The sequence below is a fragment of the Myiozetetes cayanensis genome, unplaced genomic scaffold (assembly GCF_022539395.1).
Source record: "Myiozetetes cayanensis isolate MyiCay16 unplaced genomic scaffold, myiCay2020 scf5-8, whole genome shotgun sequence".
In the NCBI taxonomy this organism is placed as follows: domain Eukaryota; kingdom Metazoa; phylum Chordata; class Aves; order Passeriformes; family Tyrannidae; genus Myiozetetes; species Myiozetetes cayanensis.
In genome coordinates, this window is record NW_026087742.1 from 89,062,144 (window position 1) to 89,075,425 (window position 13,282).

Genomic DNA, 13,282 nt, shown 5'->3' on the forward strand with positions numbered 1-13,282 from the left:
GCACTTCAGAAGAACAGTGACGGATTGGCGGGATAGTAACAAAGCTAAGAGTGCATAATGGAGGAAGCAAATAGATTGACAACCTGTTTTTTTAAGAGAGTTTCAATACTATGCCTTCCATCTGGTTAAGGCAGCTGAGTGAACTCAACAAGGCTTTCCAGGAGGGAGTGCTAGCAAGCACTGAAAAAGATGAAGAGAAGGGAATTCTGAAGACGTCTGAATCAGAGGTTGCAACTCAGTTCTCAGAAGAACAGGGCAAGGAACTAAAACTTCCTGTGGCTTGAGAAAAGTTCCACAAGCAAGCACTTTCACTCACACTAAGGAGCAAGGCTAACCTAAGCTTCCATGTGAATTTATGAAGGAAAAGCTGTTCCCAGAAGCCTACAGCAAATATCCTCTTAAAGCACATGCTCAAGTGCCTCGTAGTGGATGAGATGGACTTGTGTATGTGCTTTGAATTTGTGAGTGCTGCATTTCTGCAGCAAATATTTCACTCCTCACCCCTCCTTGCAAGCAGATGCTTATATATTACTGAATGCTACTACTACCCTCTGACTCTTTGATAACTACATACTTTTGGGTTTGTTTAAAGCCAGCAGTTGTAAACAGGAGATAAAGTCAAAAAAATGCTTAATTCATAGAGTCAAAATAAGTGAACAAGAGAACACTGCCAGCAGAAAAGAGTGCACCAAAAAGGTCTTGGTCAGGACAGGCTACTGAGGAACTCTGATAACAGTGAATAGTCATCTTTGGGTAGATTCAAGAACTGCTCTGATTCAAAAAGGCTGTCTGGAAGTATAATGAAGTTTAGTTTTACTTCATATTTTTTTGGAAACACTATTAGGTATTTAAGGTGCACAGCAATGTGCATTAATGATGTAAATCTTCGGAAGACATGGCAAAAAAATGCAAATTAAGTGTGCTCATCTCTTCTTTTTATTGAAGCTGAGAAGATTCTGGAAATATTTTAGCCTGAAATCCTGCAAATTCTACTGGTTAGGGCTATGTCACTCCTACTGAAAATCCTCTTAAAAGCACAATACCTACTTTCACAGAGGAAATCAGATCTTCCCACTAGCAAAAAGTAATATTCCTCCACTAGTAATAGCCTATCATCTAAACATTAACAACCCCCACCAGCTCAATAGTGTTTCAGAAAAAATCTGAACATGTGACAAGCTTGGGCAGACTTCACTAACTCATAATAAAGTACAAGAAATATCTGACAGAGCTGCCCCTAGGACAGAGAGTTCATCTGCATCATGAGTTTTTACTTAATGTATGTGGGCACTGCAGTTCCACCTTACAAACCTTTATTATCCATTGTAAATCCTGCATAAAATTTATGAAATGCTATCATGACTCTTCCTGTGGTTTTAAGACACAGCCCACGATTTTCAAAATTACTTATAGTCCTGCCCTTCTAAAAGAATACTGCAGTATGTACCAAAACCTGCAAAAAATTCAATATCCTATAGCACAAGAATTTCTCATAAAAACTGCAATCTTCTTCAACTGCAAATGGATTTCCAGACTGACAAGGAATTTTCTGTTACAGTGAAATATCAAAGACGTCATCCTGAACAAGAGCAGTTACCACCATGTTGGACCTTAAATGATTTAAAAAAGAACAGAGGAGACAGGAACCTCTGCCTTCTCTGTCTAGCAGAAGAGATTGGACAAAATTACTACAACCTCTGTGCTAAAATACCATCTCTAAAGTCTTATCACTTCAGCTTGATTCTCTTTTCAAGGTTTTTAAAAGCACTTAGTATTCTATAACTTAAACGTTTAAAATTCTACAGAATATACTATTTTTTATTTATATCTTTGTATATTAAGGCTGAAAATCAACAAGAAATACTGATACAACTTTCTTTAGTATGCCACATTTTCTACTTGACTATCCCCCAGAGATTTGCTGAACCACAACTAAGCAAGATTCATATACCAGTAAAGAGTCAATGCTGTGTTAGTTTACGATGAGTTTCTACCTGTTGATTATGAAACCCAGGGACACTGGTACGTACCATTTCACAAATTTTAAACTGCATTTTTATCCTCATTTTATCCATATTTGTCCAAAAAAGCATCACATGGCTAAGTATTCATATCTTCCATTAAGGTCTGTGTTTGTACCCACATGTTTTTATGACTATAGTGTTTAAAAATGTTAAAAGTAATTTTTAAAGAATTTCCTTATTTTTACCTGTATATTCTGATGTTGATTATGTTCATTAAACATTCCACATTTATCAGTAATGGTCCTATTCAGCCCTATTCACTTCTCAGCACAGTAAGGTCACCTCAGTTTAATCTGTCTAAAAACTATTTACGATACTGAAAGACATATTACACCTACTAAGAAGACTAAAGTACGTTTTCTTCAAGAGCACTGCTCATTTGAAAGCACACAACATATGGGAGCAATAAAACCTTCCCATTAAAGAAAACATATTTTTCAGCTATAGTGTAAGTGTTCCTACTCAAGACATTCTCTATTGCCCGCCTACTCCTAAATATACACATTACAGTCTTGCCATATGCTGGTCTTCATTAATTACAGAAAAAACACTGAATCTAATACAAGTTTAATACCTGCTTCATGTATGCATAGCACATGGTCTCTGCAACACGCTTTCCTTCATCATAGCAGGCTCTTGGACCTATTGGATTCACATGGCCCCAGTAATCCTCATTTTGAGGGTGAACTTCAGGATCTATGGGGAAAGAAAACCAAATTAAATGAAGATCTATCAAAAGGTGACTTTCAGTAGATCAGTTATACAATTCAACACCTTTTCTCTGAACCATGCATTTAAAAGAATCTTACATTTCAACAGAATTCCTTAAAAGTGCATTCAATGGAACAACAAAAATGACAATAATGGAAGATGCAAGCCTAGTAAGATAACTGAGTACAAGCAAACAACAGCCAAACACTTTCCCCAAAAGAGTGAGCAAACAGAGAGTTAAATTCAATTATTCTCTGCAGAGACAGACTACCTCAAGGGTGCCAATACAACTGTTACCTAATGTACTTCAGAGGAAACATTATAGGTTATGTAGGTAACATTTTTTACTGTATTTAGAAAAAAAGAAATTAAAGTATATTCAAGTTTCATAAAATAAGAAACAAGGAAAGAAATATGGACAAAAACTGCCTTTTTTAAAGAGAGTACTACAACGTACTTGTTATGCTTTTTCTATTTTATCCTAAGTATTTTTACTAGCCATCACTGGGCACAATCAGATTAGACAATCCCTTGGTTTGATCCAGTACAGAAGTTCTTGATTATAAAAAACAAACAACAATCACCTAGAAACATTGATGGTATGTGCTTTATATGCTTGAAAAAAATACAAACACTTTGTTAAACTTGTCCCCTTTGCTGCCTGTGTGGCTGTATTGTTTTTACTGGATTTGAAGTTTGCATACATTACTACAAAATTTTCAAGTGTTACAGGTTAATTTTTGAAATAACCTTGACAGTCAGTTCTGATTAAACTTTCCTTTTTTAATGCTGCTCAGATGTGATTACGGATGAATTCCTGCCATACGAAAGCCGACAGAGCAATGGTAAATGCATAGAGGTTTTACAAGATTATAAAAGCCTGTAACAATCTTAAAAGGGCATCAAAAGATGCTGTGATGTGGAAGGTTGCTCCAGTTTTCTATGTCCTTTCTGGCAGAGGCAGTCCTACAAAGCACTTGGAAATTCTCTATGTAACACTCCTTTGAGAACTCCTGTTTGGAAACTGTTAATAGATGTCTTCTGACTTTATTTTCTGTCCTTTATTTTCCAGCACAATTACTTTACCTGTTTAGTCAGACCATAATCTGAGTAGACTCTCCCTGATACATTGGATTTACTGACACAACAAAGCCTGATACTGGGAGTTTCATTTTCCACTTCAGCAGGCAGATTACAGCAGAGTAATGAGGGTCCAAAACGTAGTAGCTTTTTTTTTTGCCTGTTGGTCCCTAGCTCCAGAAGGGAGTTTGCTGAATTAAAGAGTCCTTGAGGCTATCATTTTTCTCTGCAGAGCCTGACCATAGATAATCAAAGGAATGGTAGTCAGGAGGAATGCTGCACATGCTCAAGCCACTTATCTGGCTGGCCAGTCATCTTAGTGATCTCTTGCTTGAATATTTGCTTTGAACCTTCTCGACTGAAGTTGCTCCACCAAAGTGTAAACCTGGAGGCGCGTTCTTTGTCCTCCCTCACTTCTTGCTCACAAAGCTTTGTGTCTTGTCAGATAGATGACCATTTTTTGTTTGTTTGTTTGTTTTTTATAGTCTAGACTCTCAAATCTACTCAGGTTGAGCAGGTGACTGTGCCTGCATATCTCCACTAATGCTGTAACACTGCTATTACCAATTAGGCAACAGTTCACAACAGCAGGAAGTTTCCCCAACAGGCGCACGGTCTGTCCTACCCCCAAGGAAGTACTAAAGCTTCTTGTTGCATCCAGCCAGCATTCTGTCTGTCATTCTCTCACCACTTCTACCACTACAAGGAAGATGGAGAGATATAGCACTGTTGCTGAACACTACATTTTAAGAGACATCACAAGAACCTGCACAGTCACCCACTATTTTCTTAGCTTGGAGGTTACATCCTTGTCTCTTACACACCAGAGTGACTGCTAAATCTTAACAATAGAATTTGTGTCTGGGAAAAGATATGCATATATACTACTCAAATGATCTTTCAGGTTTTCATTATGGCATCTGGATTTTAATTACAGTTCAATGCCACAAGCCTTTTGGAAAAAGAGATGTAAACCAGGACACAGGAAAGGTATAAACAACACTCCAAATCTCCTGACACCATTTGTGACTAGAGATGTAAAGCCAGCATTGTAAATACCCTTCTCACATTTTAAAGTGTGAGAAGTACATCTGATAAAAAGGCAAGCTAAGACAGCGATGAAAATCTATCATTCTGACATCTGACAAAATATTTGTAAATATCCTTATATACAGCCATATCTAAAAAGCTCTAAATGTTGTTTTATCCTTCTTACCTCCATACACCTCTGATGTAGAGGCCAGCAGCAGCCGTGCTCCAACACGTTTAGCTAACCCTACATTTTGGGCAATTGGGAAAGAAGAACACAATTAAGAGCAAGTGTAAGAATCTTTCAGTCACATTAGCTGCTTCAGTGTGATCCTGTTTTACATGTTTTTAAAGAGAATTTGATTTCACTAGGCAGATCTAGCTGTAAATCACATCCACAGCTCGCATTCCCAAACTAGAAAACTTAAGAAACAGCAGAGTAGCACCTACATTTGAGGTGCTTGCTTCTGGGACTCAAAGTTGCAATGAATCAAGATCCAAGAACTTAATGTATTACAACCTAAATAAAGGCCAAGGAAGTATAAACCACTTAGGAAATTAGGATCTTGAAATAACACACTACATTATGATTACCATATCCTTCTTTACATATCTTAAAGACAAGCTACATAGAGAAACTGATAGAGAATAACTGGTACCTCAGTAGTTTCTAAATCACTTAACTCTCTGAGTTGTACAATTTGGAGTATCACTCAGATGAGAAACTCACCTGAGTTAATGCCCAGGAGTTTTTTTGATTCATCACAACTCTTAAGATCACTGACACTCAGATCAACCTGCAGTATATACTAAATGGATCAAAGATGGAAGGAAAAAGTAGCAAATGCTTGAGGTCTTCTTTTCATAGACCCATTCCCAGCATAAAACCTAACGGACAAAGCTGAGAACATTGCCTTGTAATTATTTAGCATGAAGTCAGACACTAAACATCCTGTCAGAATTTACTAGCCAAGGCATGCACAAGAGAGTGCAGTTCCACCTAGTTCAGCGTTTGCTGTAGTGGAAAGGAACCGTCACTCACGGTGATGATGGGAACATTCCACAGTCACCAACGTGAAAAGTGTACTCGTGAACAAAACCCTGCTACAAAATCCCATGCCCTTAATTGTCCCTGTGACTTTTATAATTACTGCACACTCCATAGCCAAGTTACAGGCATGAAGTTCTAGTGCTTTGACAGCCACATTGCCAGCGTTCATTTGCAAATACATATAAAAGAAAAGTACAAAGACAGTAAAAATATCTCCAACCTTATTTTTCTTAAAGAAACAACTTTTTAAAATGTAAACTCATCCATTCTAGCCTCCCCTCTCCCCAGTAACTCTGTCCAGATTATATTATTTTAATCAAGTTAAGTAAGAAAAAAATTCCACTTACCCAGCATGTTTAATGTCCCAATAGTGTTGGTCTTTAATGTTTTTATAGGATTATACATGTAATTTGGAGGAGAAGCAGGAGATGCTAGATGATAGATCTGGTCCACTAGAGAAAAATAGAGGGGGGGGAGCATTATTATTTTCCCATTAACATATTAAATGAGATAGTATTAGAGTCAAGAAACAAGTACTTCTCTATGCACTTCCTAGCACTGCAACTCATCACTTCCTGTATTGCTACCTACAGATAATATGTATGCAAACCTGTTGTAACCATAAGAAAGATTTAATTTTTAGTAGAACAAAACATATCTCAACACTGCTGACAAGATACAGATGCCTGTGTTGGTGTTCACACTTTCCATTTGTAAAAACTTTACTTCTGAGTATGTCAGAAATGTTTAGAAGTTGCAAAAGTATTTGCAACAATCAGTTATCCTCACGTTTTAAGTGACTACAAGCTTCAGGATACTTTCTGAAATGGAATTTGATGCAAAAATGGTAAAAACATTTTTTTTAATACCAGGAGGAACCATTTGGAAAAATAAATACTGTATTTTTGTTTTTAAACCATTTGTCAATGAAACATTAATGGGTTTTGTATCATATTTATATATTAAATATAGATGGCAAGAAATGGGCATGCAACTTTTGCCCTTTTTTCCCTATGTTACCTTTGTTATATGCTATGCTTTGGAAAATATAGCATTTTAGCTTTAATTAAGAAAACCAACACACAAAGCAGACATCCAACACAGAGATTTCAGTGCCCCTCCACTCCCTGTTATGAATTATAATTAACCTACGCACTAGTCAAAATTCATCGCCTGAGATAGGAATGCAAAGGTTGAAGACCCGACAGGGAAACAAGGATTTTTTTTGTTCTATTATAATGAAAACAAAGCAATGAAAATTGTACTCGTTTTCACAGGTAGTATCTGATATTCGAAAGCTCCACCTGCAAGCCATTCATAACATGACTGTTGTAAATATGTAAATGTCTTTCAGTCCTCTATGTAACATGAATCACAGTCAGTCAGAACTACGTGAAAAAATACCAATGGATAAGTGAATGCAAAAAAAAAAAAATTAAACATAAGATCAAATGAGAGATAGTGATGTTTCAGAAAGAACAAATTCCCTACACCAAGGTCATCCAAGAAAAGCAATCAAAAGGCGAGGTAAGAATTAGAATAGCAGAACAAAAGAGAGGGAAAATGAATCCTTCTTTGTATTTCAAAAGAAAAGTAGTGGTTTTTTTTTTAGAAGACTCAGCACTGAAACCTGAAAGAACCTGGAAAAGTCAAGGCTAGGTGCTATTCTGATAGAAGAAAATACTGCATGGCATAAGGCTGTCCTGCCCTAAAACAGAACACCATTGGTTAAACAAATGTTTTTTCCTTTTAACTATTTCCTTGTGTGTTTTATTATTAACAAGTAGTAGCAAATCACAACATTAAAAAATAAAGCTGTATTTTGACCACATATTGATTTCTCTCATCCCTCCGTTGGGTTTAACTTTCACAGTATCTGTGACATAATAAACGTTTTTCTCCAGTTTTAAATTAACTTTACTACTAAAAACAAGGTAGAAGCATCCTTGACTTTCAAATGAACATTTCTTTTTCTTTTTCTTCATCTAAATATAACTATACTTGTTTACACAGCGCAAGCTGTATATGAGTTACATCTAGTAGGGAAAAAAAACCACAGAATGGTTTGGGTTGGAAGAGACCTTAAAGACCACCTAGTTCCAACTCCCCTGCCATGGGCAGGGACACCTTGCACTAGACCAGGTTGCTCAGAGTTCCATCCAGCCTGGCCTTGAACTCTTCCAGGGATGGGATCTCCACAACTTCTCTTGGTAACCTGTTCCAGTGTCTCACCACCCTAACAGTAAAGAACTTCTTCCCTATTTCTAAGCTAAACCTGAACCATCTGAAGAACACTGAAATGTTAGACAAATGTGCTTCCTGTTGAAGACTTCCCTTCCTTCCTGATTTTCAAATTTCATTTGACAAAGTAAACACACAATCCTTTGCTTTCTGACCTCTAACATAAAAAAAGCACAGAATTAGAGCAACAGTGTATATAAGTGGCTTGAGCTATCCATGTGAAAGGCACACTTTTAGATAGTCTATTAAGCAATAAAAGAATTAAAATTAGATAAAAGCCTTCACAAACCTGCTTCATATTAAAACATAACAACCTTCGTAAGATAAGCACATGTTCTGGTAATAGTGCTTTAAAAATACTGGTCAAATTGGCATGGTAAAATATTTAACCTACTTTCTTTCTGAACCCTTAATGAAGTGTGTTTGCACATAACGTCAAGTTTTTCTAGATTAACTGCTGTGTTTAAGTCCACTGGGCAAGCTCAGCTCCTGCCTTGTATGTAACACAGCTCAGATAAGTGCATACCAGCTTATCTGTAGCAAGCATGTCAAAGTTTACTCAATGCTGCAGCCCTGCATTAATGCTGCCACACGAGAAATCTGGCAAAATAAATTATGATTAAATTTTATTCACTGCTTAAGCCTACAGTATCAATAGTGACCAAAATAAGGAGATATTATTTCAAGTGAAACCTCACTCCAGAGAACAATTAACTATCAGCATAAATATGGGATGAGTTTCGAAGGCAGTCTGCATGACTATCACTGCAACTTTTACTGTCATGACAGAGTAATGTTATTTGTCAGTATGCTCAAGCAGATGCCACAAAATATATCTATTTCTTACACAATGCTGTGCTGTCTTTGGTCTACAGGTGTTTATCTCTAGAGCAGAGATGAACAGGTGCCTAAAAGATGTCAAAACAGCCCAGAAAGGTAGACAGAGACAGTTCTGGCAGCTGTGTAACACTGGTGAGGATTTATTCTCACACAAAAAGGTGCAGAGAAGTACAATTTCATGCAGTAGGTCTTCTGCTATTTGTTCTTGAATCAACGGGAAACAGTATTTCCAACCACTATCAACTTTGGTACAGCATCAAGAGAAAACTTGCCACACAGCACCTATAATAACAACAAAAATAGCATCCAAAGACTGCCTGATGCAGCATGCACGACTTGAAGGAAGCAAGTTCCCAGCTCAGGCTTGATTCCAAGCCCTGCCTGCACTGCTAATGCAACTGAAACTTTTAGGATTCTGTCTGCAACTTGAAGCTAGTTAATTGCTCTGCGTGATGAAGCGTGACGTGGAATAATTACTCCTTGCTTTGGTCACTGTTGACACTGTAAGCTTAAGCAGTGAATAAAATCAGCTTCTGTGATGGGGATACAAAGCAAAAATGTAGCATGGGGTAAAGCTTAGTTGGTCTGGTGAAGTTTGACATGCCTCCTACAGATGAGCCCTGAATATGAATAACTTGACCGACTTAAGTTATGCCTCTGAATATAAGTATCCCCTTCCCACAGCATGGTACTGTAATGAAACCAAAGGAAAGGGTAGACTGGAAGCTGGCAAAAGGAATACTTAGCTAAGCCACTGGATGCTGTTTGCAGACAGCAGGTATTTCAAGAACTGTGGATCAGAAAAATGAACCAAGCAATAGCTGAAGTCACCTGCAGCCAGCTCAAGGTTGAACTCTGACCTGAGTTTTATGCTGTTTCTACCTATTCCATCACAACCCCTTCTAAATCCAGTTTTCAGCAAGCTGTGGTGAAACTTTTGCAAAGTGAAAATGTCACTTCAAAAGCATTGTGGTCTGTCAGTAATTTCCTGCCCAATCCTAGTCTGTTGAAGCAGTAGTGAACTCATTCCTGTCTCCCTCTCTATCCACTTAATTTTTGTGGTTTTTTTCAAATACCTGCTGAATGTTTGACACACAGCAGCTCCTATAAGAGAGGTTCCTTTAATGGCATGTGACAATTCGGATAAACAGAGTCAAAAACTACCTTCCCTTTTGCCACACAAGGATACAGCTAGGCCTGTGATCATATAAGTGGTCATATAACTGTCAGCTAGATACGAACGCATATAAATACAAAGCCCTAAAAGTTTCTTACTATCTTCAAGATTATATCTTTATTTTTAAACATAAAATTAAGTGTAATGAACAATGGTGGAAAAAAAAAAGGCAAAAACACTCTTCTCCTTTTAAACCTTCCTCTCCTCTTTTTAATTCTTCATTTCTCCTTTTGTTTCTCAGTTAACAATAGCTTTAAATGAAACAAAGACAACAGGCCATCTTCTAGATCAAAGGGACAGGCAGACAAGCAGCTCCAAGACTTTCCCTCTTTCCCATTAAAGAATCTTTAATATACCAATGGAAAACATCACTGTTTTTCCAAAACATTCAGAGAATGCAGGACATTTCAGGAGGGTGAAAAGACAAGATTCTCCTGCAAACTTGTCACATTTGATCCATCAAACTGACGATGTTGAGACAAGAATAATTATTTCTCCTTCCACCTTCTCTCTATGAACTGTCAGGTCTAAAAAATGCCTACTATTTTTTTGTCTTAGAATTTCATTAGGCCAGCCAGACAAAGCCATCCACCTAGCTTGGCTGACAACCTTGTGTGCTCTAGCATGAAGCTGACAGTTATTTAACATAGCAGGAAACTTAACTCTGTTCCAGTCGTAACTGTGGAAAGCTATCCTAGTTACAGCTTTTCACAGGATTAACTGTTTGTGTGCCTGGGACAGTAGCACCTGGAGGACAGAAAGAAATGCATCTAGTAATTGACCTTCACACCTCTTCTTGATTACATGAGGTAAAGAAAAAAAGTTTTACAGCTTTTATTTCTGCCTACCAAGAAGCCTTCAGCTAGCTTTGCAAATAAATCATAGTGCATTATTTGAAAATAATCATGTGAATGGTTGTGTAAAGCTTTACAAAGGTAAGTAAGCACCATGAAAGAAGAACAAATGATAATATTAAAATTCTGAAAGTTTTGTATGTAACTCATATTGGGGATTACAACTCTCTAAACCACTGGAACACAGCAGCGAGTAGTTTACCAAGCACAGGATGGTAGACTAATAGTAATAAAGATTGATTAAACAAATTTATTATAATTTTGCTGAAAAAAAGGTAAACATTAAATTCATTTCAAAACAGCACAGACACAGAAGCTGGCATAAACACTCAAGCCGGTATAGAGTGGCAAATATAGAAATCTATGCTCAACATAAAGTTTAAGTAGCATATTAGAAAATAAACAGCAACTAACACTTGTCAATTATGCCCTTTTCTAGGTGAAAAGCTAAAAAAAAAAAAAAAAAATCTCTAAAATTTAGCATACATGGAATCTGCAATACCTAAATCTGGACACAAAGGTTCAGTCTTGTGTTTTCCTTAATGCTAAACAAGAACGATCAATATAAGCACTCACTTCTACAAAATACTGCAATAAAACTACCTTCCTTCATATTATCTTTCTTTATTTTCTAGCCATTATAATGCATGTGTTCTCTGCGTTTCCTAAGTGATTAGTAAGGGAGGAATCTACCACCTTTCCTATGACAGGAAATGACGATCTTTAATTTCTGCCTTCAACACATGTCCCAGTACCAGAAAGGTCACTAAGTCCGCTAAGTCCAACGGGTCACTAAGTCCACTAAGCACCTGCATCCATCACTATATTTGCTAGTCAGGAAGTACTAAGGAGAAAAGCTTTGATCGGAAATGTAAAAACAAGTTTCTACAGCTTGAACATAAAACCAGCTATGCCAATTCCATTACTGTAGGTCAGGTCAAAGAAGCTGACACAGTGAAGGGAGACATTTCTATTGCCCTGAACTAAAAAGGACTACAAGTAAAAATAATTTCCCTGATGTTAAAAATGTTCTCTGTAACTTCAGACAAACTAGAATAACTTCATAAAGGTTTACCATATTGCTCATACTGGAGGAGTTTTGGAGAGTTTCACTCCAGAGACTGAGACACCACTGCACTCAGCTCTGGACAAACAAAATTAAGCAGCATATGTCCTCTGCCTTGCCATAACTTTCCCTAACTGTACAATCTAAAACCACCAGGTTAAATGTATTAAGTATCTGTCACAGGGAATAAAGACTAGGAAGGGAAAAATCTGGAAGTACAGAAGAAAAAAGAAAAATGAATGTACTGAAGACACTCCCTGTGCCTCTATTTGTACATGCTTTAAGTTACCTATGAGATGACTTGAAGATACTGTAGAACACTGTTCAGTAAAACATTATCAGCCTGACTTCAGGAAGCTACAGCCTATTCTTTTGACTAATTTTGTGAGACTGTTGGTTTTAGCCTTAAAATCAACTCAGACGTAAAAGTCAGCAAAGTCAAGTAAATGACCTAATAAAGTTCTATAAATAGTTATTTTATTTACCTATGTCTGTAACTAACAGCTGCAACACCTCCTGAAAACTCTGAAAGCCCATCTCCTCGTAACTATATATGCCACATACTTACAGCACTTCTCTCAACTTACAAAATGTGTTTTTGTTCTATCACTTTGAAAGCTTTTCAGTGAAAGTCAGAAAAGCCAAAACTACCTTTGCATTCACAACAGTCACTGAAATTGGAGCCAACATTTAAGAACTGTTTTTCCAGAAACTGACATGAAGAATTAAAACAAAACAACAAACTAAGACCAAAACTAGACAGTTTTATTTAACGGAAATAATTGAAGATTAGTTAATTTCAGGACACAAGCAATAAAACAGTGCATCCTTATTCACCACTTACACACAGTTTTCTTCTCTGTCATTCATATTATATTGGTTAGGCAGTGCATGTGCATTTGTTTTAACAAGTCTTTGAACATCAGAATAGAACTACCCTTCACTACTCTGCCCCAAAAAATAACCTGTTTTGCTTTCAGCTGGCACAGACTGCAATTTTAGAAGTATTGTACTAATATTTTTCAAAACATCTGTGATTTGTGCATCTGTGATTAGTGAAATGAAATCAGTTAAGTGATGTAAGGATTAAGTGCACCCTCAGTAAAAATGCAGATGACACTTAGCTGGGCAGGAGTGTTGATTGGCTCAAGGGTAGGAAGGCTCTGCAGAGACCTGGGCAGACTTATCAATGCGCTAAGGACAACTGCA

At 37.1% G+C, this 13,282-nt stretch overlaps 1 protein-coding gene across 1 annotated transcript in view; it reads right to left on the reverse strand.

The window, feature by feature from the left end:
* UXS1 (UDP-glucuronate decarboxylase 1) overlaps window positions 1-13,282 on the reverse strand; it is a 57,638-nt gene that overhangs the window by 16,323 nt on the left and 28,033 nt on the right. Inside the window, exons 7-9 of the mRNA XM_050333841.1 lie at window positions 6,243-6,347; window positions 5,032-5,091; window positions 2,599-2,720 (exon numbers count right to left, since the gene is read on the reverse strand). Of these exons, the coding sequence (XP_050189798.1) occupies window positions 2,599-2,720; window positions 5,032-5,091; window positions 6,243-6,347 (287 nt within the window). The remainder of the gene's footprint in view (window positions 1-2,598; window positions 2,721-5,031; window positions 5,092-6,242; window positions 6,348-13,282) is intronic.